Raw genomic sequence first — 21,755 nt, 5'->3', positions numbered from 1 at the left:
TCGTATATAAAAATAGGGACTTTTTATAGTTGAAAGACTTCTAAAAAGATGTTTAGAAAGATCAGACAGATGCATATAAACCAGCTAACATTAAAAAAAATAATAATACCTCTAATCTTTTTCCATCTTCGTCATAAACAGACACTGTAACTTCTACATTTTTTGCTGTTGTTTTACTGCCTTTGTCAAAATCTCCCTGAACCAACGTTACATAGATATCGTTACGAACATCACCTAGAAGAAAAAAGGAAAGTTGGTAGCAATTCGCATAGCCTGCCTATTGAGTTATGAAATTGTGCATAGAAACAACAACCACCACATTTTCAGAAGTAACAAACGTATATATGGCAAAATATTTAAAAGCCACAGAATCTTGAACATTCAAAATTTGTAGCTGTTTTAACTAAAACTGTCTGAAGACTTCTAAAACCTGACTTCCCAACTCAGAGCGCGCAAAACTGAATCTAACAAATAAAGCAACCAAAAATAATCACAATTATTTCTGGACTAAAAGAACACTACATCAACCTTATGTACCATATCATTCCAAAAACATCTCAGTTCTCTTTGTTTGTCTCATTTTTAAATCATTAATTTGAAAGGATAAATTTAAATTTCATCGTTAATTTACCTCATACACAGATATTTTTCAATTTTAAAATATGACAGCCTATACAGGTCTTCTGTAACATGGCATCAGGACTTGGTTTGATGTTTGTACTGGTTTGAGGGCTGCAGGGGAGGGTTATATTTAGATTTATGTCTTAGCACAGTCCTCAGCTTCACCCCAATTAAATTAAAACTTAGAAAATGGAATTATTGGAAATCCCGTTTCCCAATCCAAGAGGTAGATAACTTAAATAGATATTTATATCATAAACAGGCAGATAAATAAACACCGAATTTGAATGTCCACAGAATGTATGTATAATGGAGACAGTCTGACTTTCTTTCAAGTACATTATCCAAATCTAGCACAAACCTTAAGAGACCTGCATATCTGCAGATCAAGCCATTTGCTCTGAAAAATCTTATCTACTTTCTGGTTTGGATTATATCTCGGGAGATGGAAATTTTACATATGCCCTTGCTAAGGAAAATAATATCAAGCATGTCTTTTCCTCACTGGAAACAGAGAATTTCCATCATCACCTTGGTAGCATGTCTTTGCTTAGGGGGAAGGGAAGTGGTTATTACTTTAATCTGTTTTTGCAGCACATGTGGCAGGTATACTTTTACCATCAAACTATTTGATATTTATTTTAAGACAAGATCCTTTGATGAGGTCTTATTTCTAATACATACCATATCCCAAATTAACATTTTTTTGGGTTCTTTTCCCCCCAAATCTTCCATACTTGCAGATATGGAAAGAAGATCAAAACATAGCAAAGCAGAATTATTTCACACAACAGCTTACCAGGCATAATAATCTCAGGAAATCCCATTTTCCGAGCCACTGCTGTTGACCTATCCACTAGGTGTGGAAACTCTTTTCTAATTTGATGGATATCTCCTGGAAGAAGTTTCAAAGTCACCCACAAACCTGTTGTGTAAAAACCACAATTATTAAACTTGAGCTTTTTCCTAGTTATTGAAGAAAATTGTGTTTGTACATATTCTAAGAGGTAAGAGGATACATCAAGGTCGCTGTTCGTTACCTTACAAAAAATACATTAACACATTCAGAGAAACTCAAAATAGAGCTCATCAAGCAGAAATATGAGTACAACACAGCCATGTCTGATCTTATCAAACTCTTTAGAAAAGTGACATCTACACCTGGTAACTAGGTACTTTAAAAAAAATGAAGACCTGAGCAAGATAAGGATTTGTGCCTTTGCAGCGATACCGTCTGGAAGACACCTTGGCAAGGATGAATTAAGGCACATGTTCAGAAGCAGGTACATGCAGCTTTCTCAGGGACAGGCTCATAAAGCCAGAGATTTTGGTGAACACTTCACTACAACGGGTCTTAATTCAGAAGGAAAACAGGTTAGCAGGGCCATAAAGCATCAACTGGAAGAAGAAAAGCCTTCAGTCAACAGCTGACCCCTCTGAGGCCTGCACTGCGGACACACGGCAGGCCTGCAGGGCCCTTTACACGAAGCCGGAGTGAAATCAAATTCCTGCTCCTCGCAGCACTGTGAGAGCAGACTTCTCTCATTTCAGGCTCTTCAGACTCGTACACACAGGGTCTTGTAGGAACACAGTTATTAAGCCATTAAGAGAACTGCCTCAAGCTTTGAACTCTCTCAAGCTCTTTCTAATGAAACGTTTATCTTCCACAGGAGAAAAGAAAGAGAAATGGCAAATTTTTCCACTGAAAGCAGAGTTAAATCTTACACCCACCCAGCATCAGTACCCCAATGAAAACCCCAACAGCTAACACATACCCTAACTTCACCTCCACCACCCCATAAGCTGGTTTCATTGCCCTAACCACACTGACGACAGCATCAGCTTCACTCTGTTGGTATTTTTCTCCTCAGTAGTAGGAGACACTAAAGCCAACACTTGCCAGCTAACATCAGGCACTCTTGTTACAGGGGAAAAAAAGACTAAACTGAAAAAAAATGAAGTCTTACACACTTGGTAAAGCGACTGGCAATTAAGTTGAAGCATGAAATAATTACAGCAGCAATTTTCAGGAAAAAAAAAAATCCCAAAATTAAAATCTATGAAAAAAAATACCCCAAAAACGTTCATCTATAAAACAAATTGTGGGTTATCCTGTTACACACCCAATTAACTACGCGTTCTTTTTGTGGAGATTTGGCAGCTCGCTTTCTCTTCCACTAAAACCTCTTACAAATGGCGATGCTCTGACTTGTTGCCAAGGACAGTTCGAGCAGCTGCTATTTCATCAGGCAGTAACTGTACCCACAGCGACCGGCTAAGCAGCAGCTCCTCATCCTTCCTGGTTTGCTCGGGAGGTTTGTCTTAGGGAAAGAATTGAAAACGAATCCAAGAAGCTGCAGTGAGTTTCCTCCTTTCTGATGCACACCGGTCACGAGGGAAAAATAATGGGAGGGAAATCAGATCTCAGTTTTCCCTTTAGTTAAATGAGGAATTAAAAAAAATAAATAAATCAATTTTAAGTTCTACTTACTGTAATACATGATCTTTCCTGTGTCAATTGGTCAGATACCCCCTACCAATCCTACAGATACTCCAACACAACCTGGGAGCTGCGAGCTCTGTGCAGGCCTGTCTAACAGTATATTAACTCAGACCAAAAAGATCAAAGCCAGTACAGTAATAACAGAGCCACACAGTTCACTTTTTAAATTCTAGGCACATTACGAAGTGCTGTGTACAGAAAAGGTAATCCAGTAAAGACCAAAGGCAAAAAAAAAGCAATGCTGCCTTGTCCTGGGGCCATTCTTCCCCCCTGATGGGAGAAATTCCCCGGTCATCCTGACGGGAAGCCAACTGCTGCGAGTGCAGCTGCCAAACAAGCAGAAGGAAGGGAAGGAAAGGACTATTCCTTCCTTCAGCACGAGGAGGGCAAAGTCCACAGCTCCGGGGCATAAGAGCCGACTTCCTGAAGCAGTTTCCAGCCCAGAAACACAGAGGTGTCCGAGTGATGGACACTGCAGAGAAAGCTCTGAGTCTGTGGGATTGACACCGAGTGGCAAAAGGCACGGGGCAGGAATAGGAGAATGAGCTCGAAGGAAGGGGAACAGTGCAGATATATTTTCTGCTACCAAAAAAAAACAGTCCTGATTCCAAACTTAGAATAATCCCACGCTGCAAATGAAGCAATGAGCAATTTTACATACACCAGCATACTTAAAGAGCAGTACGTACCCTGACCCTTGTGGTTGACTTCTTTAGCAGCAATCACTTTGTTTATAACAGTCTGAAGGAAATCATTCTCCCCTGCCACCCTGGGTGAAAAACGGGATGATATGTTCAGCTGCTTGTGTCGAATGGCGTCATCCAACGCTAGCCTGGAGGATGCACATGACGACCAACACCAGGAAACAAAGGGTCACAGAAAACCAGAAGTCACAGCAACAAGGGAACACAAAGATCATATCATAGTTGTGACAAAGAGTATTTATTAGTCAACGCAAGACAAAGGACAGGAAAGGTAACAAGAAAGATATAGGAGACCATTAATCAGAAGAACGCTGATCTACTGGAGAGAAGTACAGCAAACTCGCGGTGTTACTTCTTCCTGCAGGAACGTGCACGCACAGCCCCCGCAACACTTCATGAGGATAGGAAGGATGTCTCCCACCTGAGAATCCCCTGTTAAGCAGTGAAAACCTATACAGGCAGGCTTTGTTTGTTTGTTTGTTTTTTAATGTAAGTATTAAGCCTGCAACACCTCCAGGGTCACTTCAGTGGTTCTCTAAGTGAAGCAGCAGTGCAATCTGTCTGAGGGAAAAGCTGCTCGAAATCCAACAGAAATGGCATAGGACAAGAAAAGCAGATAATCCAAACATTCTGTTAAACTTGATGAATAAATGAAAAGATGAAAACTATAAATAAACGCCAGCATTAAGTGTCATTTAAGTAATCTTGCCAAGTGCTTTTGACAGCCATTGTGTTGGTGGCTAGTGAATGAATACAAACAAACAAAGATATGAAAACAGAGTCGCATGTGGTACAACAGAAGCAAAGCATGGAATGAGAAGAAAAATGTGGCTCATATACAGCCTAAGTCTACATTAGAAATAATGACACCAGTATTCATTGCGTGCTTTCACATTATTCATGCTGTTTGGAATATACTTTTTCAGAAGAATGTTTTAATCTACTGCAGCAAAAATAAAAATAAAGAAACACATTGTACATCTTTTCAAATAGCTGATTTATATATACAGAAAAAAATAAATCAGTTTTAATGGAGCAGAAAACTAGATGTTCCATTAGCATCCACTTTGATACACAAAGATTCATTTTCATTGCATATTTCCACACTCACTAAAAGAAAGCTCGCTATTGTTTACCATACAATAAACGTATCATGAAAGCTCTCTTCCCTAAAAACCTCTATTTCCCTTAAAAGATGGAATTATGATTTTCACAATAACACCCTCTACACCACTCCACTGATGCAGTTACATACCAGTAAAACCATTTTAGACCTTAGGCATAAATCCAGTACCTGCAGCACCTCACAATCTGCTCTACATACCCACATCCTCAAACCACAGGAGCTTCCTAATTTACGCCTTTTTGCCAAAATAAAGTTAATTTGAGGCTGCATTATTTCAAGCTCTTTGGGTGTTTTTGTTTGTTTCTATTATTAGAAACCCTCTGAATACCCATTAATCAAGGAATTTGGTTAACATGTTAATATAACTTCATCTTTCACCGTGTTGAACAAGAGCAATAACAACAAAAAACCTGCAACCAAGTTGCTAGCTTAGATTCAAGGATGGAAACGGAAAGGTCTGCAGTTTCAGATGACTGAAACCAAGACCAGGTCCATGCAGCAGACCAGTCTTTATTGCCTAGATCAACTACAATATGTGCAGCAGACAAATCTCCTTTAGCATCCAACCAAAATACTTCAGGTTTCTGGTAAAGTCTCATAAGAAACAGCTGGAGCATGAGGAATTATTCCAGAACGTGTATCAAGCCAGCTTTCAAAATTCTCAACCTTTGTCATCTTTGTTTGTACAATTACTGTGGCCCCTGCCATGAAATTATAACTGCTACCAAGAAAAAGTTGTATCTTATCACTAGCTCATTACACAGAAGTCCCTTGTCATGGATGCTGGAAATGCTGCTGGTCTTTTTCAATCTTAGCCAGACTTAAACCAGCAATGTAACTTCTTTAAGCATTTCACCTCTCAAACATTATAACCCTGACAGCTTTAAACAAAAAGAAAACAAAACTGAGAATGCATGCCTTAAACTCATTAAAAATTAAAAAAAAAAAAGTTCCTAGTGCTATCACTATTATAAATAACATGTCTTCTCAGTAATTTCCCATTAAGTACTATCCAAGATAAATTATCAAACTGAAATAACTTCAGAATACCTACAGAAAGTTTCTTTCAACCAAAGGTTAAACTATAATTAAAAAAAAAAAAATCAAATCATAATCCTTCATCTCTACTTATTCTTTAAACTATTCCCTACTTACGGCTGAAAGGGTATGAAGTGCTGTTTGTCCTCATCATCAACTTTTCCATTAATTATGTCGGTAACATCCATTACTGAAAACGAAAACAAAGAACACTGAATTTAATGATCTACACAGGAAGAAGGGTTGTGAGGGGACACCCTGAGGGTCAGGAAACAGTGATTCAGCACAGGGATGAAGCTATCAATTGCACAGTTTCAGGATATTCATATAGCAGAACAGCATCGTGCTTTAAATGAGCTTTGGCATCTCCAGCTCCATGTAAGTCCTGAAAGCTACAGTCAGTTCTGCAACACAGGAATAAGCCTGAACAAACCAAACAATTCTGAGTTTATAAAACACCCCAGGAGTTTCAAACCCCCAAGTTTCTGTGCAACAATATGACATGAAACATACAGATACAGTGCACAAGAGGTTACCTGCTACTCCAAAGGGTCGCCGGAGCCCAGAGGTTAGCTTCCTCGTGTTGTTGTCCCTCAGTTCCATCCTGCCCACTCGCACAATCTGACAGACAAAACTGATTTTGTCTCTTTTCAGGTCTTTGCTGCCAAGGTCCTAGAAATATTAGTTTCGTTGGATTACTTTACAATAATGGAATTTCAAGCCCCATTTCAGTACGCAGAAGAACGTTTGTTGCTCGCAATTTGCCTTCGTCATTCTAGCCTCTAGCACAAGAGCTAATTGTTCTCAGAATTAAAAGAATAATTGTAACAGGAGTTATAAGTCTTATCCTGACTTCTGTGTGAATTAGTTCTTAGGAGACCAAATCTTTTCCTGTAACTTCAAACTTCAGAGAGCAACTTCAGCTTTAGCAAGGTGTTCAGAATTTTTCATTGCCACTTACGAGAAGCGTCTCATGTGAGCCTTCACCAGCAGAGGTAACTCTGCTGATCACAAACAGCTTGTTAAACTCCTGAGTTATTCACAAGACGTGAGAGAAGCACTTAAAAATTTTCAGGCTGAACCAGCCCCCCAGACTTACGGTGAACACTGCTCGGAGGTTATGCAATCTGTCTATGTCTTTGGGGAGTCCAGAGCTCGACCAGCGCACCAAATAGTTTTCACTGAAAGAACAAGGTTTTGAAGACTTTTTTGTTTAAGTGTCTTCCTTTAACATAAGGAATATAAAATCAACTGCAGGATTTACAGAAGTCTATCTTAAGCCCAATCTATCCATGCTAACCAAATTAATATTTACTTAGTAGACAGCTGCCATTTCCCCTTGCATGCATCATTTATGAACGAAAGCAACTCTTCAGCAACAAAGCGTAAGAATTTCTCTCCAGAAGCAGGGGATGTAGAAATCTAACTCTCAGATTGCTGTCAAAGCTGCTGTTAAGTGAGGACACAGCCTCGCAGGTGTGCTCACGTCTCCTTTAAGGCCTGCACTTGAGGAACTGAAGACACGGTGTGATAAGGAACAGCACGACCCTGCAGGGTACCCAGGGCGAAGGTCCCTTGCCAGATGCTGTGCTGAATACAACCATGAAGTGCTGCTGCATTACTTCCCAGATAATCCTGTCCTACACATTTCACAGAATATTTAACTTCCATAAGCCCCCTCATCCTGCAGAACTGCCTCACTGCTCTAACTGAGGACGCACAGATGAAGGAGCACACTCAGGAGTACACTCACCTGATAAATTTTGATTCCAGGGGATCATAGAGAGACATCAGGACTTCAGCATCTTCGCCTATTTTGCAAACTACATTTTTTAAATTTACAAATAAAGCAAATGAAGGAGTGGCAGCAAACTTGGCTTGTCGGTTGATATCAATATTCTGTTTTTGAGACTGTAATTGAAGAACAGAAGAAAATTAACTTAGCCTAACAAATACCTAACCATTATGAACTTGAAGTCTTCCTAAAGCCTTAAAGACAGAAAAATATGGGTTATCTGTTGAGTGTCTACTCCCATCCTCTTTGTTTATACTTGAATTTACAACAGACTGCATTTTTGGATCTATCTTGAAGTGCCACAGCATAAGGAATAAAAAAAAAAGGTTAAAAAAGATGTGTCGATGCATTCACATATTAAAAAAAAAAAAAAGGAAGCTGAGCAAATGGAAGAAAGAGAACCTCAGATGTACCTGACAAAAAAAAGAAACTCGTTCTTTTCTCTGCCTGCTGTGGCAGGTAAAGAGCAACAAGACAGGAGAGAGAACAGTTTCTACAGGTTACCCAACCCTTGTCTTTTAGCTCCTGTGAACTTTCCATGAAATGCTTCACCTAGACAGAAGGGAGAAGCACACATGGGACAAAAAGGAGATGGGAGGAAGGGCACTGGAAGCAGAGAGGCTCTTCCCATCGGCAGCAAAGCGCTTTGAACTCTTGTCCCAACCTCAGGTCCCCTGCTGCGAGGACCTGGAGCTTTGGCATCAGTTTGCCAAGTCCCCAAACAGCAGCTGACGTTCAACAGCAAGCTACAAACCTCCTCTTAAAAGACTGTGAGCAATGTGAAGAGACAAGACAGGACAGGATGTCTAGATGATGGCTACATAATTTCATATACTCTACTTCTTCCAAAACTCAAAGCCAGGCTATGCCCACGGAAACTGGCTGAACTGGGGACAAAGAAACAACTCTGGATACAAAAATGCATTAATTTCAATTCTGTTCAAATTACCATGTTTCTGCACCGCGTTTGGTGAGGGCTGCAAGTGTGTCTATGCCCCTCACAACTCGGGAAGACACGGGAACTCGTTAAGCTGCACTGGCACGCTCATGAGCAACGTGCTTCGCTACCTCATGCTGCTGGGAAGACTCCTCACAATGGAAATGTTTTTCCTTTTAAAAATAAAAATTTGAATTGCAAAGAAGTTGCCTGTTCGAGTCTGAGAAAGCCTTTACGTTTGCCCCTGTAATTCAGCAAACAAATTTTCAGGATTGGCATACATAAATCCCACAAATATGAGGACACTGTTCTGGGTGATTCTCAAAAATAAAACCTCATGAAAACCCAGCATCCAAGTTTGTTACAGCTGCATCTCTAAGGCAAGTCTAGCTGATTTACTGATATGTCTATACCGTGATTTCTAATAAACCCTTTAAAGGGAAAAAACACAGAAATTAAAAAGCCAATGACATGAGTCCTTACAAAACATTTAAGCCTAGTAACTCTGCATAAAAATATCAAATTCTTCATTACCAATGCTAATAATAACAATAACCTAGTTAAATTACAATTGGATGTTTCAAAGGGAAAAGCTTCAGTTGCTTTCTGCATCTTACTTTTTCCTCCAGCAGTCTCTCTTCAACTTGCTTGGAAGCTATTTCGTGTGCTCGAAAAAGGCTAATCGTGCTCGTCTGCTCCGGGTCCAAAATATTGCCATCTTCATCTCTAACGACCAGATCTAAATCAAGAATTCTGAACAAAACCAAAACATGCTGGTGAGTTAACAATGCTCAGGTAAATGCTTAAAAACCACCTGCAAAGTGCTAACGGTTAACGTTGTGTGCACCTGATGTATGGTAGAAATCATGATCTGATAACAGGATAAAATAATTTAACACGTTGCCAGCCCAGGAGATAACCACTCCCGGCTGGAAGTCACTTTTTCCCCACAGCACAGAAAGAACTGATGCAAGTTAAATAGCACAACAGCTGGGGAAGTAATTTCTGTAGTAAGGAACTACATTTGCAAGAGAAGTTGTCTGCTCCTCTGATTCATCTGACAGTTCGAACAAACAACATCTACATTCACGCCACATGCAAATCGGTCAGTTCATTGCTTCCCACTCCGTGCTCTCCTCCACAGCAGCATATTAATCATGGTTTAGCAGAAATCTACAAAAAAAAAAAAAACAAGAAGGCAGAAGATGTTTCTCTTTATTTAAGGCAGCAGCCAGATTTCTGGCAGCGGGGTGTTAACATCCACCATTATCTTCTGCAGTGGGGAAGGCTTCTGCCATAATCAAGCCCTTTAGGGAAGATTTCCTAAATTTTTCCATGTTACTGTAGTGCTGGCAGCGGAACCCAGGATAAAGAAACTTCCTGTCTAGGTTGTCCTGTGTTTCCCTACCAATCTTCTCTGCTCAGCTCCCCTTCACTACACACGGTCCCAAATATTATCAGCTGCTAATCTGTAGTCACCCCTCATGAGAGAGCTGCTCTAACTTTGTCTTTGAGATGTTTGATTGTTAAGCTTAAGTCAAACTTGCAGAATCTGCTAAGCCACCCAGAGAGGCTTGTGGATTATCAGAGCAAATCCCCTTGGGACATGACCTGTAAGCACTGGGAGAGAAGAGCAGGGGCTGTGAGTAGCTCCTTGCCCCCCAACAAGAGGGAAACGTGGAGGTTTGAAACACCGCCCTGAGCAGAGTCAATCGAGAAAACCCTCTAATTACTCACACTGCAGTAACTGGAAGGTGGATGAACGTCACTCACACAAGTCACAGCGTGCAGGCAGCAGCTCATTAAGTAACATCTCCTCAGCTCCACCTCACAAGACCTCAGCAGCCCCACCAAGCTCACAGACAAGCTTCCTACTGAAAATGGGGCTTCACCACCAAAGCCTAGGAGAAAAGTATCCCAAACCATGCTCCTTGGGACTGCAGTCACAGCAGGGGACGTGCCTAGTGGTACCCTAACTGCATGGCCTGGGGTGAACGACAGCAGAGATCTTCTGCAGGAGAGACACCAAGCAGACCAGAAGAAAGGATAACTCAAAATCAGAGAACAGCTGATCACCCGGCCCCTACGCACAAGCAGGACAAGGATGTCTGCACGGATTGCCAAATGAACAGCAGCAAACACTACTTTGATTTCATTTGTTTTATCCTTTAACTTGAAAGCGATGCTCGGGAGAAAGAAAAAATGAAATTTTTCCTTAAACGTCCCAGTTACAGATTTCTGCAAGCGAACAAGGAAGATGTTTTCCCAACAAAATTATCTGACCCAATTTCAGGCGAGCAATATAAATACAGCTTCATAAGACTACTTTTACTTCCTCGGTTATTTCGACAACATGCAATAAAATTGTCATCTTTATTTATAGGAAGATCTTACTTACAAATCAGCCTTTCACAAAACAGGAAAAGTTAGGATATGATTAGATCAGAAAACATTTATAAAATGCATAATGAATTCTTTCTGTCCAGATAGCGAAATCATCGCTCGTGCTTCTTGGAGACAAAAGTGAATCTACGACTATGCTGAGAAACATATGGGATCCTTGCAGTTGTGGGGATTTACTCAGAAGTTCGACTGCGCTCTGCAGAGAATGTTCTGATCACTTAATTAGTCCATCAGCACATTACGAATAGAAAGCCTAGCACAAGATGTTCTATTGTATTTGAATAGTGAGCATCTGGAGGTTATTCAGAGTAACTTTAACCATCTCCTCAGACAGATGGTAAAATACAGTAGCCGAACAAATAATATCAACAACATCTGGTTAATTGTCTACTGGGGTACAACAGCCCGTATCTCGGATTATACATGCTAAATTACTGACTGAACGGGGTTGTTGACTTGTTTTTTTTTTGAATTGTGGCTTTTGCTGATAAAGTGCACGAACAGGAATACCACAAGTTTGACAGTTCGAAAGGAATAAAGTACAAACAGCTGAAACCCGGTGAGTTATTTCCATCACAAGGAATTTAGAGAATGGTTTGCTGAATAGTTTTTCAGTCCCCAGTGCGCAGTACTACCACGCTCTCTCAGTATTCAAAATATTCCCTCAAATGCTTTCCTGATTTAAGAGGAAGGTATGATTCCTCACTTTTCAGTCAAAAGGGAAACTCTATGGACAACTTATATAAAACCTGTATTAAAAAAAAAAAAGCTGATCCAGATCACTGTTTGGAAGTTACCCTATACTCAAAAGTTAATTCAACTGAATTACTAACATACCTGACTTACCCAACCTATTCTGACTTCATTTCTTTATTTTTAATGTTTTTGTTTGTTTGTTTTTTGTTTGTTTGTTTTTTCCATAATTTTCACTTCATTTCTGTTTTTTAAATCTGTTAAATCTTTCGGTACAAGGCACATACTACATAAACAGAGCAACAACGAGCCAAACTCTGCTTCTGAGCCAAATCCTTCAACATCACATTACAGCATAAGTGACTTCAGGGCACACACAGCTGGTGGCACTGAGAAGGCAACAACTGTTTATGCTGCACAAGCAAACAGAGTTTAAATTACATCTTGAACAGAGGCACTACTTGCACTTTTTAACTGACCTTAAAGAAAAATCACAACTTCATACCAATATAAAATTTATAGTGTCAGGAAGCATTCTGTATTGATTCTACTTTAATATATTATATTATATACTGAATTCTATACTAAGAAGATGCTATATCAACTTCATTCTTTATCATGCTGTAACAGGACTTTTAATATATTAGTATTATATTTGCATAAATACAGGAATAAAAAAAACCTGTAAGACATCACTGATAGCTAAGGTGTAATATACAAAGCTGATCTGGTTTTCATCACAAACACTTGGAAAATATTGCTCACAAACCTGTTTCCATAATCAATTTTTGCAGTCACTTTCTTTTTCAGTTCCTTGAGCTCATCTTGGGGTAGAGTCCCAGAGAGTATTTGAGATCTCCACTCAATAAGATCATATATCATGTGGCGTACGCTGCGAAACATTTCCCTGTTATCTTGCTGTTTGGAGGGGGAAAAAAAATGGGTAGAAGTTAGTTCTGAAGCATTCTGAACATCTTTTAAATACACATAATAAATTACTATTAGAAAATATTCATTTAAACGGGTACAAGGGAAACAGGCATTGAATGAAATGATGTTTTCTTGGTTCATCTCGTACCTTCTGTTAGTGGCTCTCTATAACAAATAGAGCAGAACTAAAAGCAGTGCATTGTAATAACAAGAGGTTCAGGTTCTGCAGCACTCCTTGTGCAACATGTTAGAGAATCCTTTTCTCACCCAGCACCCCTACAAAGTTAAATCTTCAGAATAATACTTCACAGCTCCTCAGCGAGCAAAGCCAAGTTCATTTGTACCTTACAAGTGCACAAACAACATCTGAAGGCAAGTAGAAAACCAGGAAAGCCCAAAAAGCCTTACAGAAAAAGTTAAATACCTTCCTTGTTTATAAGGAGCGGAACTAGGGATATTACGGAGTGCACAACAGCACGTGCAAACTTTCCTTGGCAACACACAGCTAAGCGAGAACACAGGAAGAAAAAGCTTCACACTGAAAATGGCCTTTTCCAGAGCATTTTAGACTCAGAGATTAAAGACCAAATCTTCAACCACAAAACAAAATTTGACATTGGTCTGAACAACACAAATGTACAGTTTTAGTGCAAATGAACAGTACTGTGCACGAAGTTACAGCACAATGGCCTGTCTTTATTGTGAAAGACAATGTCAAGGAAAGGACAATGCTAAGGCTCTGAATGCTTTGATCTTCCCCAGAAGCAATCTTTGTAGCCCTCAAAATCTAGCTAAGCCCTTAGCTCAATACACTCTTAAGAATACATCTTCCTAAACACCCTACATCACCAAATTACTTAGGCTACGCACAGCTATCCTTCGTTCAGACTATACCTGGGCCTTATTTGACTGAAAGCTACTAGAATTAAATAATTAAAATAAAGTTAAAACACTCTGCTACCTATGAAAGACAACAAAAAATTGCAGGTGCAGGAAAAGAATATGACTCCAAGACTCAGGGGGAAAAAAAAAATATCTAACTGTGAAACGTAAAGACTGCAGTCTGTTCGGATTATCAAAAAGCTGACTTGATTATAGTGTGAGAACCTTCACAGAGCGAAAATACCAGTTATTAAAAGCTCTTTAATGTAGCAGAGAGAGACACAACAGGCTCCTGTGGCTGGAAGCTAAATGCAGACAAATTCAAATGAGAAAGAGGTTCATGATTTTCAGTGCTGCAGGCAAGCAAACTACTAAGCCGAAGAACATGCCACTTCCTCCACTATCTGCAAATCAGAACTGAAAGCCTGTTCAGCATTCAAAAACAAACTGTGGACTCAATAAGGGGATAGCCATGGTCATTTAGTGGCTTTTGATATGCAAGATGTGGACAACACAGAACATCCTTCCAGTCTGTAACTGACCAGTCTGACACCTGTTACCTGCAGTTAACCAAAACCAAAACCCTTGAACCTCCCATCTCAATTTATATTGAGATATAAATGATGATACAAAACTCACCCAATGATGTACCTACTCAAACTACAGCTGTGTCCTGGACTAGAATCCTTTCTGCCAGTGAAAGGAGGCCACTGGCAGCATCCTATTTGCCTGCTCCTGCATTCAGAGCACTTAGCAAAGCACTGCAGCATTCCTCAGCTGCTCACATCTTCACAGAAGTAAATACATGACCATGGAGGTGGTACACATTAACAGTTAAAATGATGTGATTCCCACATTACAAGTGATTCCCACATTAGGGAAACTTTATAACTTCCTCAACCAAGTCTTTGCAGGTTCTGGAAGCAGTGTTGCTCCAGCATGAAGCAGTACCAGGTTACATATTAGGTAACACACACACAGAAAGAGACATCAGGGCCAAAACGTAATCTGCACTGCCTTCAGTAACATGCAGCAGTGGAACAAGAGGTAAATACTAACACAGGTTTCACCATCTGGCCAATATACTGTTTACCAAACAGTTGGTTCTAGTGACATTTTAATTTTCTCTCTGTTCTATATTCATATTAATTATTAAAAAAAAAAAAAAAGAAAAATCTCTCTCAAATTCTCTTACCTTGTCCCTCTCAGCTTCTCCCTGTGTTCACTGCACTGTTCCTCTTATTTCACTCCTGCCCATTTATTTCTTCCCTGATCCTCAACTCTTTACCTCTCTAGTTTCGTGTCACATTAAAACTCTTTACATATAGTGTTTCTTTTCATGTAGCATATTGTCCTTCGTTTCATCTACTGCAACACAGGACCACTTCCAGCACACTATTTTTAATCTTAACTTTTACTTTCATGGGTATGATTCAAACCAACTTAAATCTATAGGACACTTGATTAGCTACAATGGGTTTTGGGTCAGGTGCTCAGAAATTCTGGTTTCTGTCTACCTTCAAATAACATTTAACTGTAAACTAAGTATAAACTAGGCACATTAAAACTGTAATTTCTCAGTTCTTGCCATCGCCGGTTTCCCTGTATTAAGAGCAATAGTCCTTAGTGCTAGCTCGTGGTCTCAGTAATGTTATAATATTCACTCCTCATTATACAGCTTCTATTTTTATGATTGAAGATTTCAGGCATATAAGGAACGTTATAAGGAATAGATATTCTGCATTAAACCAGACTTTAAATGCAACACTTTAACGTTCATATTATTTCATGATAGTGACCTTACACAATCAGAGCATGAGAAGTCAGAGCTAGGGTACCTTATCTTCAACAATATAACGTTGGTTTACATTTGAACCACCTTTTTTTTTTAAGGTTTATGTGAAAAAACTTACGCCTTACTTATGAATGCTTTCATCTATGCAGTTTCATGGCTACTGTATTTTTCTATTAACTCATCTGAGAACTTTGAAATGCTTACTGCTATAAATTCCTAGGAGTATATCATGCGTTTAGAACTTAAACATATGCAAAAAATACTAATTTAAGGCATGCAATTTAAGGTCAATATATGTGAAGTAATCAATCAACTTCAAGTGCAAGAACGGTGACATGTAAAAGGCCTGCATGGACGAATCTTCAAAAGGTAGAGGTTTATACCCACGAATTTGACATCAAATATTCAAATTTCCTCACAAAGATTAACTGCCCTAACAACTGCCCTCAGAATAATTTTCTCCATTTCTTTACTGCAATTGTCTGTAGATTTGGAAAAATCTAATCTATCATCTCAAAAAAAAGTTGGTGTATTCTGGATAATACCACTTCATAAAAAAGGATTTTCCGTCTAGTCAGTCATAATTGCTCAGCAAATTACTGCTGTATCAAAGGATCACTCTAAAAACCTGATTCTGCCAAGAAATACGGTGTTCTAGAAAGTATTCAAGCAATCACTGCTGAGATTTGTGCCTTAACACAGGTGATGCTGAATACTGCTTGAACATTAAACAGCCTTCGGAAACAGTAAGAGAAGGAGAAATCCACTAACAGGTTCCTCAGTCTTCTCAAGGTACCTTTCATGGCATTACTTTTGTCACAAACCATGGAGTATTGTGTGTGTTGAATGGGATTGGTACTTACAACATATAACTGCCGCCATATTATGGACCACTCCCGGAGCGTTGTGGTAACCTCCTGAATCAGCGGGAGCTCATTGGGTATGACTGTTTCGTGTTGTCTTAAAAAGACCAGAAAAAAAAAAAAGTCAGAGTTAAGTAATAGCTTGGGGTAGGACAGCAGAGTCATTTCTAGGAAGGAACCGGTCATTTCCAAACCCAATCCAGCAGTGACAGATTCAAAATAACACCACTGCATATTCATAAGCTAGCAAAGAATCTATCATCATGTACAGGAGAAGCAGCACACGCCACTACCGCCCTGTGACGTAGAGGATATATCTGTAAAGGATATATATAAATAGGGTTGAGACTATGCTACTGAGCTCACTACTTTTTCCCCACTTGTTTCTGTAGTCACAAGACACCAACACATACCTCACCATACCATTCGCTACTGAGATGCTCATTTTACACGAAGCAGCCAAGATATAAGCCAGATGTACAGCACACACAATGCCACAATGCCCAATTGATTTTCAAAACTATTGGTCTTGCAAAGAAAATGAAGCATGCAGGTCGTTACCATTAAGTTTCTGTATGGCTTGTTTTAAAATTGTGCCATCCAAGGATGAAACACCAGCCAGGTCTTTTAATATTTCAGAAGTAGGGTACTCAAAAGTAGTTTGGTAATCAGCAAGAAAGATGTCATTATGCAGCAATCATATGATTAGCAGTTTTATCATTTACATAGTTAATAGCGTATAAAAATAAATCAGGCACAAAGGAATATAGTATTTTAATCCTGTTACATTACATTTCATACCTGGCTAATTATTTATTAACTTCACTTTTTTTTTTCCTGATTTTCTACTTTTTCCCTAAGAAGTATCTTTTACACCGATTTTTTGAACTTTTAATCCATGTCCAGCAATGCTGATTTGACATAGAAGGATCCAAGATTTTACATCTGTTGAAGCACTAACTACTCATAGCCTCACACATTAGGCAGGAGGATCAGAAGCCAACCACCCCTCGCTGGAAGGCAGTGCTTTGGCAGAGCTTCTCTGCAAGGTAGGAAATGATGCCTGGATAATGGCTGTCAGTGAGGGGTCCAACCCCTCGAAATTTATTGAAGGGGGAATTAAGCAACTTAAACTTCATCTGCACAAAAAGGAAGGTCTCTCAAATCAAAGCCCTCTTTCAGCAGACCAAGTTGAATTATTAAAACTCAAGGGCTGGAAGATAAACAGAGCTGGAAAAAGTGAAATCTGAACTAAAATGGAGATAGGCTGGATGAATTTTATCTAAGTAGCCACGAATCAAGGGAATAATATAACCTACAAAGCAAACTGGTAAATTATGTGCTCTTCCGAAGCTCTTCATCACTCCAGAGCAGCTCAGCTCCATGAAGCTGCAGCTAAGCTGGGCACAGCACTGACAGCAGGCACCTGAGCCCAAGGTGAGCAGCTTGTCAAACACACACAGCACTGGCATAAGCTCAGTAACTAACTGGAAACAAGTGCAAGTTATCCAATAACGCACTGAACTTGTATCTATACCAACAGAAAAATGGATTTTTGTGATTTTTCAAATGAAACTCACCCTTTTCCTTCAACTATTGCTTCCTTAAGGTGAATATAGGAGGCGGGAAATATGCCCTTTGGGAAGGAGAGAAAGGAAATAAGTTATTTGAAATAGCCAGGTGCACATAACAAATCTATTCCATGCCAGCCCACCAAGATACATTGCCAGGTCTGCACAGAGCTGTTCACATCCGCTTAAGCATCAGAATGTTTTTTTTAAATGTGTATTTAAACATTATATTGCAGGCCCTTTTACCAAGGTGTTATTGCAGCCTTAACAAGGGAGACTCCACCACACTGAAATCAGCAGAGCTGGCCTGTTCTAAGTGATCATACATGTGTGCAAGTTAGGACAGACTTGCTTTTGAAAGTATTAAAGACTACAGACAAATTATTTGATATAAATGTATTCTAGAATGACATTCCACCCGTAATTCAGATCCTGCCATTTGCTCTTCCTCAGGTCTAACCAAGCTTTCTTCTCCTGCTGTAAGGTATCACTTCTGTTCCCCAGGTGTTTTCTCCAAGGTTTGTGGGCTCCCAGTTAAACAAATATGGGTTGAGAGCACGCATCACACTGGGCTGCCTGGCTCATTTGGGGTGACACAAATAGGGACACGTGGACATGCAGGACACAGTCACCCTGCATCACAGCCAATAGTCCATGAACTTTGTATCATGTACTCTCTATCATCAACTTATCATTAGCATTACAAGCCAAAAACCTCTTCAACAGACAGTACAACCATTTTAGTGGTTGCAACTCACTACAGTATCACAAAATCAGTTTGTGTTGTGTTTAAAAAAAAAAAAAGTTACTACATTTAGTTTCAGTTGTACAAATTCAGCAACACCTGGAATTAATTTAAGCCAACAGGAATGCATAATTTCTGCTTAGGCTGAACAAGGCACACTCACGAAATACAGTTTGTAAGAAATTTAGCCTATCTCCCAAAAAAGAAAATATCAAAATAGAGTAGAAAAAACATAGAACGGGCCTAGTTAGGAAATGGGTGGGATGAACCACAGAACTAACTCTGTTCCTACACGTCTGAAAGCACAACTTAAAACATACCTCTGTATGCAAACGTGCAAATTTTGTGTGTTTTAATTTAAAATTAAAAAGAAACAAAAGAAAAGTTGTGCAATTCTGATTAACTGCTGACACAAAGTAAAGCAAAAAATAAAAATAAAATTAAAAAAACATTGCAAGCAGCACTCATGCTGTTTCCTTCACTATTTCAGTAGCGCTGCTATAAACAGCAGCCCTTTACGCACACTTTGAAGCCTAACAACTAGGCAAAATTGCACAGCAGAAGATTACTGCCCCTCTCATGGAGAATGACTGAAAATCACAACGTGGATCTCATCGCTTCCCAAGATGGAATTGCATTTTACAAGCAATACATTGTTTAGCAGATAGCAGAGCAAAATGTCAGCCTTTAAGCAGATCAACTAGGCTGTGAAGCTCTTAACTTTTTACAAGGGCAGAGGCTTTGGCACACAAGTTACTGCAGAACACGGCTGATACACACCCAGCCAGAGTAACCGTGCGTACATCCACCCTTACACTGCAAAAAACAGATATGTGAGTCAGTTTTCAGGCTTCGCTGCAGCAAGTTCCAGTTAACTGGGAAAAAATATCACATTCAGCACGGGTCAGCAGTGCACCCAGTTCAGGGGGCAGTGGAGACACACTGGATCATCACAAGGTGGTAACACGGTGTGCCCATCATCTCAGCTACACCACACAGCCCTGTCCATTCAGGCAGCACTTACCTTCTTGGATTTTTTCCTTAGTGTATAACCTCTGTACCAACCTAGGAGGAAAAAGGGAGAAAGCGTTGAAGCGTTAATTCGTGTGGCCCAACAACTGCTCCCTCCCAGCTCAACAGCCCCTTGCCTTGTGTTGCAAATGTGCTTCATCCCCCACCAACACACTCCAGAAGCTCAGTTCTCTACAGAATTCATATCCTGGCTACAACAAAGCCTCCTCTGAAAGCTACAAAATCCGAGTGATGATAAACAAAGTGATGGAGAACGCTGCGTGACAGAGGTGGTATTTTACATGATGTGTTTAACTGTGATGCATTTCCTTTTAATTGGTAATTTACCAACATAAATGAAACCAACTTAAGAGCATTAACTTCACAGGTACATACTGTTCACCTAGTTTGAATTAAAAACCTATTTAAATTCATCAAATGCAAGTTCTCAAGCGCAGACTAGCCATTTGTCACCTCATCAGAAAACCAGAATACTTTGGGATTTACAGTTCACAAATCAAAACACAAAAGCAGCAGAAGGCTCTGATGGAGTTCGTAAAAAAATAAAAACACGATAAAGAACAGAACAGCTTCATAAAAACAATCAGAAATAACAATCAGAGCCTAGGAACAGGTAGTTCAGAGAGGGGAAAGGCTCTGTGGGTCTGAAGTTACTTGCACACTGCTCCAGGGCATCCTGGTGGGGACTGGCTCTGCACAGCATCAGCATGAGGACCCCAAGCACTGCTCCTTAAAGCATCCATATGCTTTAAAAACCCCACCACTGGGAAATATGACAGGGAAATCATCTCCAACCAGCCTGCCCAAACACGCGGCCTGTTCACTTCCACAGCTCTCCATCCACTAAAAGAAAGCTCTCCACGTGCAGACGAGCACCCCGAAACCCACCAGCTCCCCCAGAGGCATGAAATGAAGGAATTCAAGTCACAAAATCGCTACTTTTCTTCCAACTGCAGCAAATCCATCTGTCGACAGACCTCAGCAAAGAACGGGGAGACCGAGTAGAGCTGGGCTGCTGGGGCAGGCCTACCCAGCCGCCGCACCGGGACGTGCATGAACGGGTGTCAGTGACACTAAAAAGGTGGCCCTGCCTAATTTTAGTCCCTGATAACCTCATGATTTTTTTTGGAGGGCAAAAATAAATAACTGGAGAGCAAAGAGGGCAAACATCTGATGTCAGGCCCTTCAGTGAAACACCCAGCGAACAGCCGCAAACGCTCCTCACTTTATTTACTGCCAATTTGGTTTCAGACAAAATGCCAGTGAGAGGAGGACAGGCTGACGCCATCCGTATTTTTGAAAGCGACCTGGGCTTTTAAGTGGCTTGGTTACGTGTTACAGGGTTTCCAGCATCCCCTTTAAAAAGCTCACGGGATTTAAGGGCTGGAAATGCCCGGCCAAGGAAATTCCCACCTAAGAAATGAAGCGGCTGGCTCTGCTAAAGCTGCAAAGGCACAGGATGGGGAAAATTTGGCAGGTTCCGCTGTTTCTCTTGTCCTACATGTTCATTTTGCCTATTCCACCAAAGAGAATTAAAACAACAAAGATCAGGCCAGTGTTACTTCAGAAAGAGGCAAATATTTGTTCTGGGACATCTGCTATGGAAAACAATCCTTCTCTCCTGCCACATGAAAGCTGTTTATGAAGTCACCCGGCTTTGCTGTCTGCCTTTTCCTGTAAGGTTCACATTAAGAAGTGCGAGAGGAAGTTTTCTAATTGAAAAATAAAATCCTCTGCAATTCCACCTGAAAGAAAAACATTAATTTGGCTTTCAAGATCAATTATTCTCTCCCTATTAGTATGAGAAATGAGCTCCCTCTTTTCTTTGCTTCCTGGCAGAGCAGAGGCATTGAGATTTAACAATGGAGTGCTCACATTCATTACCAATATCTTAACATCGATAAAAACCCGGGCTGCCTGCAACAAGCCTCGATCTCTACACAATCTGCACATAAAGATATTTGTACAAACCTTCAGAGAAAAAGATGTTTTCTTTGATTAAATTTTAAGAGATGAAAGCGTTTCGGTAACAAATTGCAAAGCTCTGCATTTCCACATCGATCACAGAACCTGAGAACGGCCGAGGTTGGAAGGGACGTCTGGAGATCATCTCGCCC

General features: G+C 40.1%; 1 protein-coding gene across 2 annotated transcripts in view; it reads right to left on the bottom strand.

Annotated features, from left to right (window-relative positions):
* The window catches only part of DOCK1 (dedicator of cytokinesis 1), a 257,844-nt gene that overhangs the window by 222,185 nt on the left and 13,904 nt on the right, over positions 1-21,755 (bottom strand). Inside the window, exons 3-14 of one of the 2 annotated variants that reach the window (XM_032190845.1) lie at positions 19,631-19,671; positions 17,871-17,926; positions 16,291-16,387; positions 12,590-12,738; positions 9,342-9,477; positions 7,746-7,903; positions 7,092-7,173; positions 6,529-6,664; positions 6,110-6,182; positions 3,814-3,956; positions 1,421-1,546; positions 110-234 (exon numbers count right to left, since the gene is read on the bottom strand). In XM_032190845.1, the coding sequence (XP_032046736.1) occupies positions 110-234; positions 1,421-1,546; positions 3,814-3,956; positions 6,110-6,182; positions 6,529-6,664; positions 7,092-7,173; positions 7,746-7,903; positions 9,342-9,477; positions 12,590-12,738; positions 16,291-16,387; positions 17,871-17,926; positions 19,631-19,671 (1,322 nt within the window). The remainder of the gene's footprint in view (positions 1-109; positions 235-1,420; positions 1,547-3,813; positions 3,957-6,109; positions 6,183-6,528; positions 6,665-7,091; positions 7,174-7,745; positions 7,904-9,341; positions 9,478-12,589; positions 12,739-16,290; positions 16,388-17,870; positions 17,927-19,630; positions 19,672-21,755) is intronic. The other variant, XM_032190846.1, reaches the window with a different exon arrangement.

Source organism: Aythya fuligula, chromosome 7 (genome assembly GCF_009819795.1).
Source record: "Aythya fuligula isolate bAytFul2 chromosome 7, bAytFul2.pri, whole genome shotgun sequence".
NCBI classification, from domain to species: domain Eukaryota; kingdom Metazoa; phylum Chordata; class Aves; order Anseriformes; family Anatidae; genus Aythya; species Aythya fuligula.
The sequence above is the reverse complement of the archived record's forward strand: the minus strand, read 5'-3'. Positions and strand labels throughout refer to the sequence as shown.